Raw genomic sequence first — 20,594 nt, forward strand, 5'->3', positions numbered from 1 at the left:
TTCCAGTTGCAGAGAGAGGGCAGAAATCTGATCCTAGGGTCCACAAATAACCCAGTGGTACCATGGGGCTGCTCGGAGGCCTGCAAGCGGCAGACTTTCAAACTCTCGGACCCTTTCTTTCCTCCCTCCTGGCTCATTGCTTCACCCAAGCAGCTGGGGGACTGGTGACTGAAAGGGAACCACAGCCATAGTCAGACACTGTGTGGCAAAGCACAGCATCGCGTGCTGCCCCCAGAGGAACTGGCTCGTTAACCTGAACACCCCCCCTCACTCCCAGTTTGGGAGCATGCTGCCCATGAATCCATAGGCTTTCTGACAATGAATTTCCTTCTCCTTCTCCACTCACAGGTACCTCCATTGATCTGTCAACAATGAAAAAAGTGAAGACCGAGCCAGAAGATTCAGAAATTATTCAGATTACTGTTCAAGGTAAAAAAAAAACATATACATAAATCTGGCCTCACTGCTCAGAAAGGAGAAAAAAAAACACAGGGAAATAAGAATACTTGTCTGAACTGGTCTTGTATTCCTTAAAATGGGACACCAATAAAACTGGGAAATAGGAGTGCTGGTCTGAACTGTCTTTTCCTCCTGGGTGGAGGGTAATTGTTGAACAGACTGTAGCTGGTGAGCAGTCAAATCTGACTGTAAGTTTTGATTGTCTTTTGAACTAATTTTAGAGAGTTGCTTATAATATGAATGACGGAAGCACCAACATTAACGGTGCCAGTGACGAACTCAGAAACTGGGCTCTTTTTAAAAAGTGTCGTTCATCATCAGCTTTCCTGGCCTTGTTAATCTCTGCTGCCTCCCTCTTTAAACGCCATTGACCCCTGAGTGGGATATGGATCAATTGTGAGAAATAGTGGGCAAATTTCAATATTGACCAGCCAAATACTCCAGACATCCAGCCGCTTAATGTAAAGACGGTGCAAGTTGGAATATAGTGTCCCGATGTTGACAGAGCTATTTTAAAAAGAGTGTCAAGGCAGTGGAGAAAACGCAAAGTCTATAAATGATAATGGTAGGAGAAATGAGAGACTTAACCAAAATTGGGAAACTTTTCACATTGGATCTCGGTCAGTTCTGACAGAAGTGATCAAAATTATGAAGTGTCTTGATGAGGTAGATCAGCACCAAATATTTCCAATTGTCAGTGAGTTAGTAACTAGTCAGTGGGTCAGTAACGAGCACATCAGTGGATTAACTAACCAGAAACAGTGATGGAAACAGAATCTGAATAGTCAACAAAAAGGAAGTGGATAAATATTTTAAAAAGAAAATGGTTACTAGTATTTGGGGAAAAGGCAAGGGAATAATACTAATTGGAAGAGATCTTTCAGAGAGCCAGCACTGCTATAATGGTCTCCAACTGTGCAGTAAATTCTACAAAATGCGGATCTCCATCTCTGCTGGCGATGTGTGCACAGACTGTTCTCTACAAGATTATGACTGAGCGGCAGCATAAGAGCAAATGTTAAAGCCAAATCCCCATGTTTATGCCAAAGATACAGGCGTTAATGCCTCTGTAAATCAGCATCCTGTAGTGGCTGAGGATGTCTGCAGGGAGGATCTGGCATCCTGGTTCCCTGTCCTGTGGAGCAAATAGAAAGCTTTAGTTTGTGCTGTTGTTCATCTTGCCCCCGAACTCAAACAAGCACGAGAGCTGTGGCAGACAGATTCTTGTCCTGCTTCCCATTGCACTCGATGTTGCTTAATATATATATATATATATATAAATTTTAAAAAGCCACATCTACGAACCTTTTCTGTATCATTTTCCTATTTTCAGACCATATCTCTGTTTTTCCACACTTTTATTAATTTAAAAAAGGCATCAGATGGCAGATGGAAACAGTTTCACAGGATTGCTAATCCTGTTGATTAATGCCTTGCATTTTGAGAGGCTCCCAAGTAAGGAGCAGGAAGTAGTTCCTGCAGCCTGAGTGAGGAGAGAGAAATCAGAGGGAACTGTTGGGGCAGCTTTGTTATCGTTTGTAATTATTACTGCTGTGATATAGAAGTGACAGCACTGAATGAAACATTCACGATTGTTGTATGTGTATGTGTGCAGGTGTGCATGTATATGTACATGTGTATTTGTGAGAGAGAGTGCAAGTGATCAAAGTTACACAAAGCCTTGGACCATCCACTTGAACAACCTTCCACTCTTACAAGGTAACCCATTTTTCTGTTTCTGCTGACAGATCCAAATACTGCCTCGGAAGATCTCAGTGAAAACCTATCCGATAAGTCCACTTCGGAGGAGCCCAATGTATTGCTGGAATCTCCCTCAGGTACCTGACCTCTCTTTGTTATTTAGTAATAACAGCAAAAAAAGAAAGGCATTTATATAGCACTTTTCTCGACCACCACACATATCAAGAGTGCTTCACAGCCAATTACATACTTTTGTAGTGTGGAACATGGCAGCCAATTAGCACTCGGCAAGCTCCCACAAACAACAATGTGATAATGGCCAGATAATGTCTTTTTGATGTTGGTTGAGAGATAATATATTGGCCGAGACACCCGAGGATATCTCCCCTGCTCTTCTTCAAAATAGTGTCATGGGATCTTTTATATCCCGAGCAGGCAGGTGGGGTCTCAGTTTAATGTCTTACCTGAAAGCTGGCACCTCTGATGGCGCAGTGCACCCTCAGTGCTGCACTGGAGTGTCAACGTTGATTTTTGTGCTCAGGCCCTGGAGTGGGACTTGAACCTAGAATCTTGTGACACAGAGGTAAGTGTGCTACCAACTGAACCACAGCTGACTGAGTGGAATTCTCTACATGTGATAATATGTCTCTTCTACCTTCCCAAACTCCTTCCCAATGCTTGGACAGGTCATCATTGGGTTGCTCCATGGGTGGTAAAATCTGGCAGATGCACCTTTTTGAAGAAGTTTCAAGCTGGCAGAGGAAGCCACGCTGAGTAGGGATCTGCTCCTCACCACTGACGGGTTATCCCAGCACCAACAGGTGCTGTAGGTGTCAGTCCTGTGCACTTGTATTTTATTTGCTGGGACTATAATGTGGACATGTCCACATCAAAGGACACCCTGGTCTATTGAACTGGTCACAGGTGAATGTTTATATAGTATGTGGCATGCTAACAGGGAATGTCAAAACTATGTCACATCATGCCCAACAAGTGCTTTGTGTTATGGACTCGATCTACCTTTAATTTTGTAGCCCTTTCCCCTCTCTGTCCTGGTCCTGCCATGCCACCCACCCCAAATCCACATTCATCCTTCAGCTTCCCTGAGAAGCTACAGATCATAGACATTTCCATACACAAGGTCAGTGGGACTCCACAATAGAGCAGGATCCATAAGAGCCAAGCTCTGTACTGAGTGTGAGCCCCTCTGCTTAGTGACTTGGCTAAATTACTATCGCCGAGTCTGCTGACTGCAATCTTGTCATGCTGCTTTGTTCAAGCCACTTTTTAACTAATAACACCCTGGGAACAGTCCTAGTAAGTAATGATTGGTTGGCGATAAGTCCAGTCACACTTTCAGTTGTTCAATGAGAGCCAGTTCTTTTTTCTCAAAACACTGAAAATGTCCAGCAAGATATAACTGATGGCCTGTAACTGACTGTGACACTGGTTTGTTCCCCTTCACCTACCTTAGATGCTGCACAGGACAATGTTTCTAACCATGAAGATCAACATATGGTGCTGAAAGGTCAGTCATTTGTGACTATTACTGTCATTGAGGCTGATGAGTTACAGTTAGTAGGAAGTCCTCTGAAGAATGATCTTCTGATTCTATACTCTTGACCTTCTATACCTATTCTAGGTTAGCACAGAAAGCACAACAAAAATATCGCCAGAAGAATGTGTTGAAAGAAAGAAATTATGATATAATTCCTTTCATGGCCTCAAGGTGTCCCACCGCATTTACAGCCCATGAAGTACTTTTAACATCTAGTTACAAAGTAGCTAATCTGTACATAGCAAGATCCCACAAAGTGCAAGGAGAGAATGACCAGCTAATCTGTTTTCAGTGATGTTGGTTGAGAGATTAATCTTCACCAAGATACTGGGAAGAACTCTCCTTTCTTCTCCATGTGAGTGCTGTGAGACGTTTATGCCCATCTGAGAGGGCACACACAATGTCAGTCTCATCTGTAAAGATGGCACCGCTGACACTGCAGCACCCTCTCAGTATTCTCCTTAAATGTCACCCTCGGTTTATGAGTTCCTGTTTGTAGTTGGAGTTGAACCCACAATCTTCTGACTCAGATGTGAGTGCTACCAGTTAGCTAAGGCTAGGCTTGGATTAGTTATCTGTTCAGAGATACTGCGAGAAGTAACTGGGCAGTCAGTAAACAGATCATGGGACTGGCAAATAGTGAAAGGATAACAGGGCAGACTGGCACATCTGTGGCATGGTATTGTTTAACTGGCACAAAAGCACCTTGGGTCATCCTCTCTCCTCACTCAGTAATGGATTCTCAATAGTGTTACATCCAGGTGAGGAGGGCTTGAATGGTTCACCTCTTTGCTCTCTCCTCGTTTGACCGAAACAGGTTCTTTTGCTTGAAAAGGAAACACTCGCCAATCAATGATTACTGAACTGTTTACATGCTGTGATCATAAAAGAACAAATAGGACAGATTTTCTTGAGTTTAATGTAGAAGGGCATTAGCATTATTATACTTAAACTGGTGTAAGTGAATTAATAAAATAGCACCAACCTCTGCACACACACACACACACACACACACACACACACACACACACAGCCAAAGTTCACACGCACACTCGAAGTTTTCTCTCACATGCACACTCGAAGTTCACACGCACACACTCGAAAATATGCACACGCACTCGAAAACACGCGCACGCACACACACACACTCGAAGTTGTCACACACGCATGCACACATTCGAAGTTCACACACAAGCGCACATTCGAAGCTCTCACCCACACATTCATCCTTGAAGTACATACACACACACAAGAAGTTCACACACACACGTGCGCATACACACTCAAAGTGCACATGCACACACACTCGAAGTTCACACAAACACACATATACGCACACACAACAGAGTGGGAAGGATCGGTTGGCCAAATTAGAATCCATAAAAAAAGTAAAAGAGTATACGATTATAGTTTGGTCACTTGACTGGCTTCAGGCTGAATTTGGTGGTCTTAGTGCTTCTGATTTAAAGATGTAGATAATTGAATTAGTTATTCTTTGGGAGACAGTAGTGCTGGGTTGGATTCTTCTAAGAAATCTCTGTCCCTAGTGGGTAGGATGTCCCTACATGATCACAGTCAGCAATCAGGGCTCAAAGGTTACCAGGTGGATTGGAGAAAAAAGGAGGCAGGAGGGACTCAATTTGGGTCTTCTCCCCAAGCTGCTTGTTCTCAGTTCTGCTGAGAAAACATGAACTTAGAACACATAAAGTGTTGGCTTGTCATGTGACCTTCCAACTGCCAGGGGGATTTTAAAAAAATACATTGTCCATGTATTTCAAAGGTGACTTGATTAGCTCTTATCTGGAAGCTAACTTAGCCAGGGTCCCATTGTCCAAGGGATTAGTCTTAATGGCCCAACTCCAACAGTTGAATATCTCAGGTGATTGCCTTAGATGTTTTGCCAATGAGAAGAAGATGTGAGCCCCTCACATACCCATGAAGTCATTGTCTTTGGTGGGTTTTTCAGACAGCCCAACTCTGCCCAAGTGAATTGGAATGTGCAATGTATAGTAATGCAAACTGGGGTTAGCCATCCTGGGCTGAGAGTTCAAATCTCTTCAGTCTCTATGCTTTTAAAAAGTCTGATTTTAAAAGTTCAACTCCAATTACCAGCCAGTGGATTAAAAATCATTATTTGGCATGAAACACATCCTCATGATAATAGCTAAAGGGATCTTTCTATATTGTTTTGTGATTATGTACAAGCTGCTATATAGCTTCATTTCTGAATTCTGTACTTTCCTTTAGAAGAATGGAATGAAAAGATTATACAACTGAGGAAACAGGTCGAGAACCTTTTCAACAGAAAGTATGGTGAGTTCGAAGATATGGGGCAGAATTTTACATTCCCTTGTAGGCAGAGGGTGACTTAATTTTCTTGGATGGGCTTCCCAACTGGGTTCCTGCCCACCCTGATGTCTCGACAATTTTACACTGGGATGGGTGAGGCCTTAGTTGGCCCACCTGCCCTTGCCTCAATTGAGGCCCTTGAGTGGCCAATTATTGACCACTTAAGGGCCATTTCCTGCCCAGCCTCAATTTTCAGGCTGGCGGGAGGAGTTCCATGGCAGCGGGGTAGAGTGGGGGGATGGGGAGAGTCCGAAAAGTAACCTGTTCAGGCCTTGGGTGGGAAGGATTGTAGTTGGGGTGGCTGGGGGGGATGCGGTGGGCACCTCCATCAGCAGCCTCCTTTTAACATTGAGCACTCCCCAAAAGGTCTGGCTCCTGTGGGGGTTCCCTCCCCCCGCTCCCCCGCACCCCCCCCGCCCCCCCCCCCCCCCCCCCCCAACCACCCCTGTCAGCCTTCCCACTAACACCCCAATCCCCCTCTGTTCAACCCCCCAGACCTCACCACCTCGAGACCCCCCAAAACTTACTCCCATAACTTGCAGTCCCAGTCCTGTCCACTGTAGCTTCTGGCACTGCAGGGACTAGAGATCTGCCAGCCAATCAGAGTGACCAGTAACTCTATGAGGCAGGACTTCCTCTTCACTGAGGGGCAGAATTCCGGCTTCCAGCCAATTAACACTGATTGCAGCGTGAAATGGCTATGGGAGAGGTGGGCATGTGTTTGCCGCCGACTGCTCAGATGGTGGGAATTGAATATCTTGTCCATTGTTAATAGTTTTGTAACACATCACATAAAGTTGCATCAGAGGCTTGAGACCCTCATTATCAATCAGAGCTTGGGAATAAAAGTAAAATACTGCAGATGCTGGAAATCTGAAACAAAAACAGAAAATGTTGGAAAACTTCAGGTCTGACAGCGTCTGTGGAGAGAAGAACAGAGTTGATGTTTCGAGTCTGTATGACTCTTCTTCAGAGCTTGGGGATGACAACACTGTAGGATTCCCTTCCTGTCCCCCACTATTACACATCAACCTTCAGCTCCACTGACATCAGTACTGAAGAAGGTGGGAAAAACTTAATGTCTGACATCCCTGGAATGGAATATTCTTATATGACATTAAGTCAGCTCTGAACACCTCAAATCTACCTATTTAAAGCAGAGGGAGTCACCAGAGAGTTAATTCAGCGGCTCTGATCTGAGACTATCATTTTGTAACATCACAAAGCATACTTGAGAAGTCCTAGCACCAAAATTATACTTCTAGACAGCTTTACTCCAGTGTACCAGTCTGTGGGCAGCTTTCAGAAGCTGCTAAGTGTACCAGTCTGTGGGCAGCTTTCAGAAGCTGCTGTTAAGTGTACCAGTCTGTGGGCAGCTTTCAGAAGCTGCTGTCCAGTGTACCAGTCTGTGGGCAGCTTTCAGAAGCTGCTGTTTAGTGTACCACTCTGTGGACAGCCTTCAGAAGCTGCTGTCCAGTGTACCAGTCTGTGGACAGCTTTCAGAAGCTGCTGTCCAGTGTACCAGTCTGTGGGCAGCTTTCAGAAGCTGCTGTTCAGTGTACCACTCTGTGGACAGCTTTCAGAAGCTGCTGTTCAGTGTACCAGCCTGTGGAAAGCTTTTAGAAACTGCTGTTCAGTGTACCAGCCTGTGGGCAGGTTTCAGAAGCTGTTGTTCAGTGTACCAATCTGTGGGCAGCTTTCAGAAGCGACTGTTCAGTGTACCAGTCTGTGGGCAGCTTTCAGAAGCTGCTGTCCAGTGTACCAGTCTGTGGACAGCTTTCAGAAGCTGCTGTCCAGTGTACCAGTCTGTGGACAGCATTCAGAAGCTGATGTTCAGTGTACCAGTCTGTGGACAACTTTCAGAAGCTGCTGTTCAGTGTACCGGTCTGTGGACAGCATTCAGAAGCTGATGTTCAGTGTACCAGTCTGTGGGCAGCTTTCAGAAGCTGCTGTCCAGTGTACCAGTCTGTGGACAGCATTCAGAAGCTGATGTTCAGTGTACCAGTCTGTGGACAGCTTTCAGAAGCTGCTGTTTAGTGTACCAATCTGTGGACAGCGCTATTTAGTGTACCAGTCTGTGGGCAGCTTTCAGAAGCTGCTGTCCAGTGTACCAGTCTGTGGACAGCTTTCAGAAGCTGCTGTCCAGTGTACCAGTCTGTGGACAGCTTTCAGAAGCTGCTGTCCAGTGTACCAGTCTGTGGACAGCTTTCAGAAGCTGCTGTCCAGTGTACCAGTCTGTGGACAGCTTTCAGAAGCTGTTGTTCAGTGTACCAGTCTGTGGGCAGCTTTCAGAAGCTGCTGTTCAGTGTACCACTCTGTGGACAGCTTTCAGAAGCTGCTGTTCAGTGTACCACTCTGTGGACAGCTTTCAGAAGCTGCTGTCCAGTGTACCAGTCTGTGGACAGCTTTCAGAAGCTGCTGTCCAGTGTACCAGTCTGTGGCAGCTTTCAAAAGCTGCTGTCCAGTGTACCAGTCTGTGGACAGCTTTCAGAAGCTGTTGTCCAGTGTACCAGTCTGTGGACAGCTTTCAGAAGCTGCTGTTCAGTGTACCAGTCTGTGGGCAGCTTTCAGAAGCTGCTGTCCAGTGTACCAATCTGTGGGTAGCTTTCAAAAGCTGCTGTTCAGTGTTTGCTACAATACTCGCAATCACTTGGACTAATTTACCTTCTTGATGGTGTTTTAACTGTTATTTCTGTTTCAGGTGAAGCGATGGGATTCTCCGATCCAGTGAAGATCCCTTATTTAAAATTCCAGTCTCATCCTGAAGAGTTGTTTGTGGACGGTTTGCCTGAGGGTATCCCATTCAGGAGACCCAATTGCTTTGGAATTTCAAAACTTCAGAAGATTTTAGAAGCAAGTGAGGGCATTCACTTCATCATCAAAAGGTGAGAATCCTTGGAAACGAGGCAAACAATTAGCAAGTTAATGACACTTGAGCAAGTCTTAAAGCAACTGGAATTCTTCCAATGCCCCACCCTCACTCACTTAGGACAGCGTACCTGTGAAACAAAAAAATAATTCTCCCCCTTCAAGAATCCAGCTACCCCCGCCCCTTTCCTTGGAGGCATTGATACACCCATTTTACTATATCGGCAGGTGCTGTCCAAGAGAAACCAGGTTAAGGGCTTGAAGTTGTTGAGTTCAATATTGAAACCACACCGCTGTAGGATGTTTAATAGAAAAAAATGCATTTCATTTTCTTTATTTCTGTTTATTAAGTTTTAGCAACAATCATAATGAGTAACAGTATGGAAAACAACTTACAGTACAGCAATAATTTAATGAGCTTAACTTTGGAAGAGAAAGGGAAGGGAAAGAGAAGTACAAGAAAGAAGAAGAAAAAGGGGGGAAAAGATGAAGAAAACCCTCCACAGACCCCCACCTCCCCCCACACCAACCCCCCCAAAAATAAAATCAACAACAGTCATGGGACAAGTGTAGTTTCACATGGTATAATATATACAGCCTAATTAGGGTCAGTTATATGAAAGTACAGAGCTGTAGTTCCTCAAAATAATCTAGGGAAGTTACATAAAATCCATCAGTGGATTTATAGTGTACTTTATAATCTCAAGTTTAAGATTCTGCATAAGATCACATATCCAGTTAGTGAAAGAGGGCGGGGTAGACTGTTTCCAATTTAACAGAATAATGCGTCTAGCCAATAAAGTTGAAAAGGCAAGTGTATCAGTCTGAATTTTTGTAAAAGGGGCACCATTTGGTTCCGCTCCAGAGAGAGCTGTAATAGCAGAAGGTTCAATGTTGCTACTGAAAATATGTGAGTGATGTAAAGATTTTTTTTCCAAAACAAAGCCAGTTTAGGACACGACCATTACATATGAATTAGAGAGGCTGGGGCAGTATGACATTTATCACAGGTTGGATCAAAATTTGGATAAATCTTAGATAACTTCACCTTGGATAGATGGATATGGTGTAAGATTTTAAATGGTAGAAATCTATGTCTTGCACATACAGATGAGGAACGTACACGAGAGAGAACAGACTTCCAGTTATCTTCTGATAAGTATGAGTCAAAACCTTGCTCCCAAAGAGTTTTTAAGGTAGAAAATGAAGGGCAGTGTGGGGAATACAATTTGGGAATTAACCCCCTAATAAATGGATTTTGTTCTAATATAATATCTATCAGTGATTTAGGAGGCAATAAAGGAAACTGAGTGACCTTTTGGGCACAAAATCACTGATTTTTAAGTAGCGAAAGAAGTGTGTGCGGGGCAGAGCATATTTCTAAGAGAGAGAATCAAAAGAAGCTAAAATATTATCAATATATAAATTGGCCGGGGTTTTGATGCCACTCACATGCCAGACTTGAAAGGTAGAATCTCCTAATGAAGGCGGAAATAAATGGTTTGCATTAATAGGGCTGTTATAAAGAGAGAGATTGCAGCCCAAAGTGTGTTCTGAACTGGGTCCTAATCTTAAGTGACTGTCTAACCATAGGGTTTGAAGAAAAGTGATTGGTTGAGAAAGGAATGGAGGAGCACAACAAAGGAGGCAGAGATATGGATTGACAGGAGACTGCTTCCACGCTAAACTAGCTGAGTCCGAATGAAGCCAAAAAGGAATATTACGGATATTAGCAGACCAATAATAAAGCTGAAAATTTGGCAGTGCCAAACCACCTAAATGCTTGGGTCTTTGCAGAAAAACTTTGAGTTCTGAGCTTTCTTATTCCAAATAAAGGAAGAAATTAATTGGTTTATCACAACAAAAAAAACACTTGGGGATAAACAATGGAATGCACTGAAAGAAGAATAGAAATTTTAGTGAAATATTCATCTTTACAGAATTTATACAACTAAAAGGGGCAAATTAGACCAACGTGCTAAGTCCTGCTTCCTACGTTCCAACAAAGGGTCAAAGTTGAGCTTGAAAAGGTCTCCAAGGGATCTAGTAATTAAAATTCTTAAATATTTAAAACTGTTTACTGAGACCTTGAAGGGGAGGGGAGAAAGAATGTAACTCTTTGCAATAGAGTTAATTGGAAAAATTTCGCTCTTTTGCAAATTAATTTAAAAACCTGAAATATGACCAAATCACTCAAAAATAGAGAAAATATATGGGAGAGAGGAGGCCAGATCAGAGATGTAAAACAGGTCATCAGCATATAGGGAGAGTTTCTGCTCGAATACACCCTGTATATCTCCACAGGTCACAGTGACTCTGCCAGGGACTAATAACAATAGTAAAAAGTAAGGGGGAAAGGGGACAGCCCTGCCTTATATCTCGATTGAGGTCAAAGGAGTTTAGAGTGCATATTATTTGTATGTACTGAAATAACTGGGGAAGAATACAATAGTTTTATCCATTTTATAAAAATGGACCCAAATCCAAATTTTTGAAGAGTGACGGAAAGTCCCAATCCACTCTATCAAAAACCTTTTCCGACCCATAGTTACAAGAGCCTCAGGAAGAGGAGTAGTTGAATGTGTATAAATAATATTGAAATGACCCCTTATATTAGAGAAGGATTACCTGACCTAGTATAAAACCTGTGTGGTCAGGAGAGATAATAGATGGAAGGACTGGTTCAAGACTGTGGGCTGAGGCTTTAGCCAATATCTTGACAGCCGCATTTAAAAGGGAGATAGGCTGGTATGAACTGCAATGCAGAGGATCCTTATCCCTCTTTAAAAGAAAAGACAAAGATGACTTGCGCAGCATAGGAGGGAGTGTTTTGGAGAGAAAGCGTTCCGAAAACAGAGATAATAATAATGGAGAAATTTGTGATGAGAATTTTTTATAAAATTCTATTGGAAATCCATCAGGCCCTGGTGCCTTATTACTGTGCATGGATTTAATTGCCTTTAGCATTTCATCTTGGGAAAGGGGAACTCGAATGCACTCATAGAGTCAGATGTTAGAGATGGGATGTCCATATTATCAAAAAAAAAGTGAACTAAACCTGGATCTGAAAAGGAGTCTGAGACATAGAGAGTGGAATAAAAAAGTTTGAATTGATCATTGATCTCCTGATGATCGGTGGTGGTTGACCCTGTTGGAGTGGTAATTTCAGCTACAAGTTGTGAAGAAGCAGACTGGCAAAGCTGGTGAGCCAGGAGCCTACTGGTTCTTTCACCACGCTCATAAAATGTACCACGTGATCTACGTATAAGCTTCTCTGTTTGTTTAGCAGAAAGAAAGTCGAATTCAGTCTGTAGAGCCAGATTCTGTTTGTAAGATACTGGAGTAGGTGCAATAGATACTGCTGGTCCAATAAGGGAATTTGGTCAATCAATTGGGACAATTTTGAGGTATTGTGTTTGTTAAGTTGAGCAATATATGAAATTATTTGTCCACGAGGGTGAGCTTTCATACACTCCCAGACAGTAGCAAAGGAAATATCTGGAGTAGTATCAAGTTCTACGAAAGTATCTATTTGCGAGGAAATGAATTTAGTAAAACCCGGGTCCACCGAAAGAAGAGAATCAAGATGCCGTGGTGAATGAGAAACAGGTTGGTCATGGGATTGTATTGTTAAAACTAAGAGGCATGATCAGAGATCACAAAACTGTTAAAAGCGCAAGATTGAATTAATGGGAGCAGCCTCTTGTCAAGGAACAAATATTCAATACACAAGTAGTTGTTGTGAATAGGAGAGAAAAGGGAGTATTGTCTTGCTGATGGGTACAGTAAACGCCATGAGCCTACCAATCCCTGTGCATCAGAAAAGACCTGATGGCTGAGGCTAATTTTGATATTGGAACAGATTATGTGGAAGAGCAATCTAAACTTGGGTTAAGAACACAGTTAAGGTCTCCTCTAAGACGTAAGTGATATTACTCTAACTCAGGTATGGAAAATAAGTTTAAAATGAAATGGTGATTATCCCAGTTGGGTGCATATACATTAGCTAGAATCAGTGGACAGTTAAAAAGTCTGCCTTGTACTAAACATAGCAGCTATTAGGGTCCGCTATAACCTAAATAAAGGGAATGCCTTTATGGATTAAAATGTGCCATTTGAAAGTCCCTTGGAAGTGACTAAAAACCCAGTTCACAATGGAATCAATGACAAATTTAAATGCTGACAGCTTTCCATTACTCTATGTGGAAAGAGTGTGTACTGAATTCAAAAATCACATCCTCTTGTTATCTTCTGCCTCAGCAGAAAGATCTCTTTCCTCTCCAGCTGCTTTTATAAAATCACTTATGCCCCTTCTCCCTCAGTGTTACCTCCATCTTTTCTTTCCAGTGGGAGAGGTTTTAGCTCGCTTATGGATCCTATATTTTTGTTGATATAGTTCGAGAACTTTCTTCCAAATTTCTGCTTGTGAGAAAATTAGTGGACATCCGCTTTTATTTGGGAAGAAGGATCCTGAAGGAGACTACAAAACGTGAACTGTCCACAGTATTTGCATCCCACTTGTCATGTAATACTCACAGGAAGTGCAGTAACATCCCCCCAGCTATGGAAAATTGGTTCAAAAACAGAAAATGCTGGAAAAACTCAGCAGGTCTGACAGCATCTGTGGAGAGAGAAACTGAATTAATGTTTCGAGTCCGTATGACTCTTCTTCAGAGCTCATTGGTTCACCATGTTGTAATTTGAAGACCATTCTCCTGTTTCAGGGCCTTTTGTGGAGGGATTTCTTCTGTTAATGCTTTTCTTTTATTTTGAAACCACTAGGACGTTTTTTATTTGATGCAACTTAAGTCCCTCATTAATGTGCTAATGTTACATTTACAGGCCACAGCTCCTGCTTGAAGGTCAAGAATCATGTAAGGAGAAAAAGAATACAGTGGGTAAGAAAGGAGATTGTAGTATACTGTATCACACAAGAAGTAGCAACACATCAGATCCCAATCTGGCATTTGCAGAATTTGAATTCAGAATTTTGTTTAAAAACAATACTGGAAGTAAAAATTTAGTATCAGTAGGAGTGACCACGAAGCTATGGGAATTGTAAAAATCCAACCGGTTCACTCATCCCCTTCAGTTAGAGAAGCCTGCCTTGTTTCTGCGCTATCCCTTTAAATACTGAATGTTCAGATTTCAAAGCAGATTTCTTTCTTTACATTTCTTTTCTAACTTTTCTTCCCCTTTTTATGCTTCTGTTTCTGCTTTAGTTGTGCTGGCATCACAGATTAATATCCATATTCACACTTTACAATACACAAACTGCCTACCTGACTGGCAAGAGACTCTGCCCTAACTGAGCCCAGTACTGTGCTCCTAATGAGTAGTAATTTGCATAGAAGAGATTTTTCTGTCTATTTTTGTTTAACATTGAATGATAAGAAATTGAGGATCTTTTAATCTTGCTGCTGCAGTGTTTCAGATTTGAATATTGGATCGAGGAAGTAAAGTTAGAAATGCGGTGAGACCCTAATTATTGATGATTAAAAAACTTTAACGAAGAGATTTATAAAATCACACCCATGTGTATATCTAACATATACATAGAGATGGTATGACACTATGTCCCAGGCCCAGTCCATTGAGTCACTGTAGCACCTGCTATTCTCATGTCCACCACTGGATGGTGGTATGCCCTCTATAAATGATATGAAAAATAACTTGCAGAGGAGCTGTTTTAAGGCAGTGACAAACCCCAAGGTGCTCCAAAGGAGTGTTACCAAATGAATTTGACAATAAGCTACGTAAGGAGGTATTAGGGCAGCTGGCCAAAAGCTTGGACAAAGGGATAGGTATTAATGAGAGAGGCAGAGAGGTTTGTAGAGGGAATTGCAGAACTTAGGGCCTTGACAGTTGAAGACACGGTCACCAATGGAGCGATTAAAATCTGGGATGGTCAAGAGGCCAGAAATAGAGGGGCTGGTGGCATGGGGGGGATTTCACAGCAAGGAAGCAAATTTTAAAATTGAGGTGTTGCCAGACCGGGGAACCAACATAAGTCAGCGAGGAGTCTTGGGCAAACAGGACTTGGTAAAAGTTAGGATGTGGACAACAAAGGTTTAGATAAGATCAAGTTTAAAAAGGGTGGAAGCTGGGAGTTTGGCCAGGACAATATTTGAATAGTGAAGGATGAGCATTTCAGCAGCAGATGGGCTGAGGCAGGGCAGTGTCAGGTGATGTTATGGAGGTGGAATTAGGCAGTCCCCGTGATGAAGAGTATACAGAAGCTTCTTCCAGAGTCCAATATGGCACCCAGGTTGTGAACAATCTGGCTCATTCTCTGACAATTGCCAGGGACAGGAATGGAGTCGGAGCTAATGGGTGGAGTTTGTGATGGGGACCAAAGACAATGGCTTCAGGCTTCTCAGTATTTAATTGAAAAAACTTCCTGCTCATCCGAGCACTGGATGTTGGATACGCAGTGTGATAATTTAAAGATAATGGAGGCGGAGAGAGAGGTGGTGATGAGGCAGACCTGAGTGTCATCAATGTACATGTGGAAACTGATGCTGTATTTTTCTGAATATGTTGCTGAGGGGCTACATGTAGGTGGGGGATGAGAGGCGCTAAGGATAGATTCTGTGGAACACCAGCAGTAAAGATGTGGAAGTGGAAGGAGAAACCATTGCTGGTGATTCCCTGGCTACAATTAGATAGATGTAACTGCAACATCGAATGTAGTCCTACACAGCTGGACTGTGATGGTGAGGCATAGGAGGAGGATGGTGTGGTCAACTGTCAAAGCCTGTAGACAGGGCAAGGAGGGTGAGATTTATCAAGGTCACTACCACATAGGACGTCATTTGTGACTTTGATTAAAGCCATTTGAGTACCGTGACAAGGTTGAAACCTGATTGAGGGGATTCAAAAATAGACCTATGGGGAAGCTGGGCGTGGATTTGGGAGGCACTAATACAGTGAAGGACTTTGGAGAAGAAAGGAAGGTTGGAGATGAGGCAGTGGTTTATTAGGATGGAGGAGTTGAAAGTGTATTTTTGAGGAGACATGTGATAAAGGCATCAGAACTTGGGGAAAGGGAACTGTTAATAATATCTGCTAACAAGGGGCCAGGAAAGAAAATTGGATAGTTAGCAGTTTGGTGGGAATAGGGTTGATGAAGTGGGTCTCATGGACAAGATGAGCTTGGAGAAGGTATGGTAGAGCACATTGGGATGTCCTGAAGTTGTGAAAGGCGTTATATAAATGTACCTTTTTCTTTTATTATGGGAGGTTAGAGGAAAACTCTAGAAACATGTGAGCTGAAGGCTAGGGCAGGTCCGAACCCTGGGGGATGTTTGGGCTAGTGGAAGGGAGAAAAATGTCAGAGCCCTCTGATTGGATGGTCTGAATCTTAGTGACAAGGAAATCCATGAGCTCCTTGAACTTGTTGGAGGTGAAGGTGGAGAAGGCAGGAAAAGGGGTTTAAGAAGATTGTTTGTAATGGAGAATAGAAGCCTCGAGGTTATCTTTTGCATTCCAGGGTGATCCTAGAACAGTGAGCAGAGGACGGCAGGACCCAAACTCCTATATGTGATCCAGCCAGATCTGACAGAGAGTGGCTAATTCAGCTGCCCCTAGGGTTTAAGGGATTAAAGCTGAGGTTCTTAGCAGGGGAATGACCAAGGCGGGAGAGAGTAATGGTTTTACTGGGGACTGGACATCAGAAGGTAGAAGTGAGGGTGTGGTTCAGGACATCAATATCTACAGAAATGTCATGGTGAATAGTGGCCAAAAGCTGGAGAATTGGCATTTTGAAAGTGCAGTTGTAAGTAAATTTGGAGAGTGCCTGTCTCCAGGGCAGATATACAAAAGGAATTAGGATTAGGGGGGAGAGGGAGGAATCTGGATGGAGAGCTCTTGGAAGGAAGGGATCAGAGATTTATCGGTGATTGACACAATAGGAGTAACAGCGTCATTTGAGATGATGGAACAAGATGAGATGCTGAAAGCACAAAATGCCAAAGAAGTAAGGGGACAGAACAAGATGTCATTCGGTGATCAGAGCCACATTGCCACCTCGAGGGTCTTCATGGGGGGAGGGGTAGAAAGTAGACCCAGGTGGAGAGGCTTAATTTAGGGGAAGATGTCATCACCCCTCTGCCAGATTTCTGTCGAGATCTTGATGTCATCCACTGTGAGCTGATTAATGGCATTAATGTTCACAGGTGAACAGATTTGCAGGGAGATGTGGAGAGGGGCAAAGATGGCACATCCACTGTAGTCTATGAGTTTAGTGCTGGGAGGGGTGAGTGGAATGGGAAAGGAGGAGGAAAAATTAGAAGCAGCTGAGTGGGAAGGCGGATGAGAAAGTAGGACGGAAAAGTTGAGGTTCTGCTGGTGAGGAGCCCTTCAGAGAATGCCAAGCTGGGCACTAAGGGAAGATGTAGGCTTATTAAAGAGGGGGGGTCAAAGACACAGATGGCAATAGGAAGGTCAGGGGGTACTTGATGGGTTGGGGTAGGGATTTGGGAGGGCAGAGCACCCGAGAGAGGAGAAGGTGAAATGGGACATAGTGACAGGAGAGAGGGGTGCCTGGGAGAGTAAATTGAATTGAAAGAGTAAATTGAATTGAAAGAGTAAATTGGGGGAGGTATTGGCATAGTTATATTGTCGCTAGACTTTTAGTCCAGAGACCTAGGGTAACGCTCTGGAGACCTGGGTTCAAATCTCGCCATGTCAGTTGGTGGAATTTGAATTCAATTTTTTTAAAATCTGGAATTAAAAGTCTAATGATGACCATGTAACCATTGTCAATTGTTGTAAAAATCCATCTGGTTCACTAGTGTCCTTTAGGGAAGGAAATTTGTCGTCCTTACCTGGTCTGGCCTACATGTGACTCCAGACCCACAGCAATGTGGTTGACTCTTAAATGCCCTGTGAAATGGCCTAGCAAGCCACTCAGTTGAGTAAAACCACTAGAAAGTCAATAAAGAATGAAACTGGATGGACCACCTGGCATCGAATTAGGCACTGGAAGTGACAACGGCAAACTCAGCCCTGTTGACCCTGCAAAATCGTCCTTGCTAACATCTGGGGGCTCATGTCAAAATGGGGAGAGCTGTCTCACAGACTAGTCAAGCCACAGCCTGACATAGTCATCCTCATGGAATCATAGCTTACAGATAATGTCCCAGACACCACCATCACCATCCCTGGGTATTTCCTGTCCCACCAAAATCTCAGACCCAGCAGAGGTGGCTGCACAGTGATATCACAGTCAGGAGGAAGTTGCCCTGGGAGTTCTCAACATTGACTCTGTGCCCTGTGAAGTCTCATGGCAACAGGTCAAACATGAGCAAGGAAACCTCCTGTTGATTATCACCTACCAGCCTCCCTCAGCTGATGAATCAGTGCTGCTCCATGTTAAACACCACTGAGGGTGGCAAGGACGCAGAATGTACTCTGGGTGGGGGACTTCAATGTCCATTACCAAGAGTGGCTCGGTAGCACCACTACTGACTGAGTCCTAAATGACATAGCTGCTAGATTGGGTCTGCGGCAGGTGGTGAGGGAGCCAACAAGAGGGCAAAGCATACTTGACCTCATCCTCACTGACCTGCCAGCCGTAGATGCATCTGTCCATGACAATATCATTAAGAGTTACCACTGAGTGGAGATGAAGCCTCGCCTTCACATTGAGGAATACCCTCCATCGTGTTGTGTGGCACTACCACAGTGGTAAATGGGATAGATTTCGAACAGATGTAGCAACTCAAAACTGGGCATCCATGAGGCACTGTGGGCCATCAACAGCAGCAGAAATGTACTCGAACACAATCTGTAACCTCATGGCCCAGCATATCCCCCACTCTACCATTACCATCAAGCCAGGGGATCAACCCTGGCTCAATGAAGAGTGCAGGAGATCATGCCAGGAGCAGCACCAGGAATACCTAAAAAAAATACCTCAACCTGGTGAAGCTATAACACAGGACTACTTGCATGCTAAACAGCATAAGCAGCAAGTGATAGACAGGGTTAAGCGATCCCACAACCAACGGATCAGATCTAAGCTCTGCAGTCCTGCCATGTCCAGCCATGAATGGTGGTGGACAATTAAACAACTCGCTGGAGGAGGAGGCTCCACAAATATCCCCATCCTCACTGATGGAGGAGCCCAGCACATCAGTGCAAAAGATAAGGCTGAAGCATTTGCTACAATCTTCAGCCAGAAGTGCCAAGTGGATGATCCATCTCGGCCTCCTCCGGAGAACCCCAGCATCACAGTTGCCAGTCTTCAGCCAATTCGATTCACTCCACGTGATACCAAGAAACAGCTGAAAGCACCGGACATTGAAAAGGCTATGGGCCCTGACAATATTCCGGCAACAGTACTGAAGACTAGTGCACCAGAACTTGTCGCATCCCTAGCCAGTCTGTTCCAGTACAGCATCAACACTCAATGTCGCCCAGTTTGGATTCCGCCAGGGCCACTCAGCTCCTGACCTCATTACAGCCTTGGTACAAACATGGACAAAAGAGCTGAACTCCCGGTGTAAGGTGAGAGTGACTGCCCTTGACACCAAGGCAACATTTGACCGAGTGTGGCATCAAGGAGCCCTAGCAAAACCGGGGTCAATGGGAATCAGGGGAAAACTCTCTGATGGTTGGAGTCATACCTAACAAAAAGGAAGATGGTTGTGGTTGTCGGCGGTCAGTCATCTCAGCTCCAGGACATCACTGCAGGAGCTCCTCGGGTAGTGTCCTTGGCCCAGCCATCTTTAACTATTTCATCAATGACCTTCCTTCCATCGTAAGGTCAGAAGTGGGGATGTTCGCTGTCCTTGTTCAAATGCAGCAAGACCTGGACAATATCCAGGCTTGGGCTGACAAGTGGCAAGTAACATTCACACCACACAAGTGTCAGGCAATGACCATCTCCAACAAGAGAGAATCCAATCGTCATCCCTTGGTGTTCAGTGGCATTACCATCACTGAATACACCACTATCAACACCCTGAGGGTTACCATTGACCAGAAATTGAATGGGACTAGCCATATAAATACTGTGACTACAAGAGCAGATCAGGGGCTAGGAGTTCTGCAATGAGTAACTCACCTCCTGACTGCCCAAAGCCTGTCCACCACCTACAAGGCACAAGTCAGGAGTGTGATGGAATACTCTCCACTTGCTTGGATGAGTGCAGCTCCCACAATACTGTTGAAGCTTGACACCGTCCAGGACAAAGCAACCCATTTTACCACATCTGCAAACATTCACTCCCTCAACCACTGATGCAGAGTAGCAACAGTTTGTACCATCTACAAGGTATATTGCAGGAATTCACCAAGGCTTCTTCGGCAGCACCTTCCAAACCCATGACCACTACCATCTAGAAGGACAAGGGCAGCAGATACATGGAAACACCACCACCTGGAAGTTCCCCTCCATCCTGACTTGGAAATAAACCGTCATTCCTTCACTGTTGCTGGGTCAAGATCCTGGTACTCCCTTCCTAATAGCACTGTGGGTGTACCTACATCACATGGATTGCAGTGGTTCAAGAAAGCAACTCACCACCACCCTCAAGGGCAACTAGGGATGGACAATAAATGTGGCCCAGCCAGCGAAGCCCACACCCCATGAATGAATTTAAAAAATGTAGGCAAAAGGGGAAGAGAAAAGTGGCAATAGAAGTGATGGGCA

At 44.0% G+C, this 20,594-nt stretch overlaps 1 protein-coding gene across 10 annotated transcripts in view; it reads left to right on the forward strand.

The window, feature by feature from the left end:
* Window positions 1-20,594, forward strand: part of gtf2ird1 (GTF2I repeat domain containing 1) — a 198,028-nt gene that overhangs the window by 126,001 nt on the left and 51,433 nt on the right. For 9 of the 10 annotated variants that reach the window (XR_005944285.1, XM_041198276.1, XM_041198275.1 and 6 more), the window contains 6 exons: window positions 349-429; window positions 2,208-2,297; window positions 3,635-3,688; window positions 5,966-6,031; window positions 8,769-8,952; window positions 13,778-13,833. Coding sequence is in view for 9 of the 10 variants with exons in the window: in XM_041198276.1 (XP_041054210.1) it covers window positions 349-429; window positions 2,208-2,297; window positions 3,635-3,688; window positions 5,966-6,031; window positions 8,769-8,952; window positions 13,778-13,833 (531 nt within the window). In the remaining variant the exon portion in view is untranslated. The remainder of the gene's footprint in view (window positions 1-348; window positions 430-2,207; window positions 2,298-3,634; window positions 3,689-5,965; window positions 6,032-8,768; window positions 8,953-13,777; window positions 13,834-20,594) is intronic. The other variant, XM_041198279.1, reaches the window with a different exon arrangement.

The sequence above is a fragment of the Carcharodon carcharias genome, chromosome 10 (assembly GCF_017639515.1).
Source record: "Carcharodon carcharias isolate sCarCar2 chromosome 10, sCarCar2.pri, whole genome shotgun sequence".
Lineage (NCBI taxonomy): Eukaryota > Metazoa > Chordata > Chondrichthyes > Lamniformes > Lamnidae > Carcharodon > Carcharodon carcharias.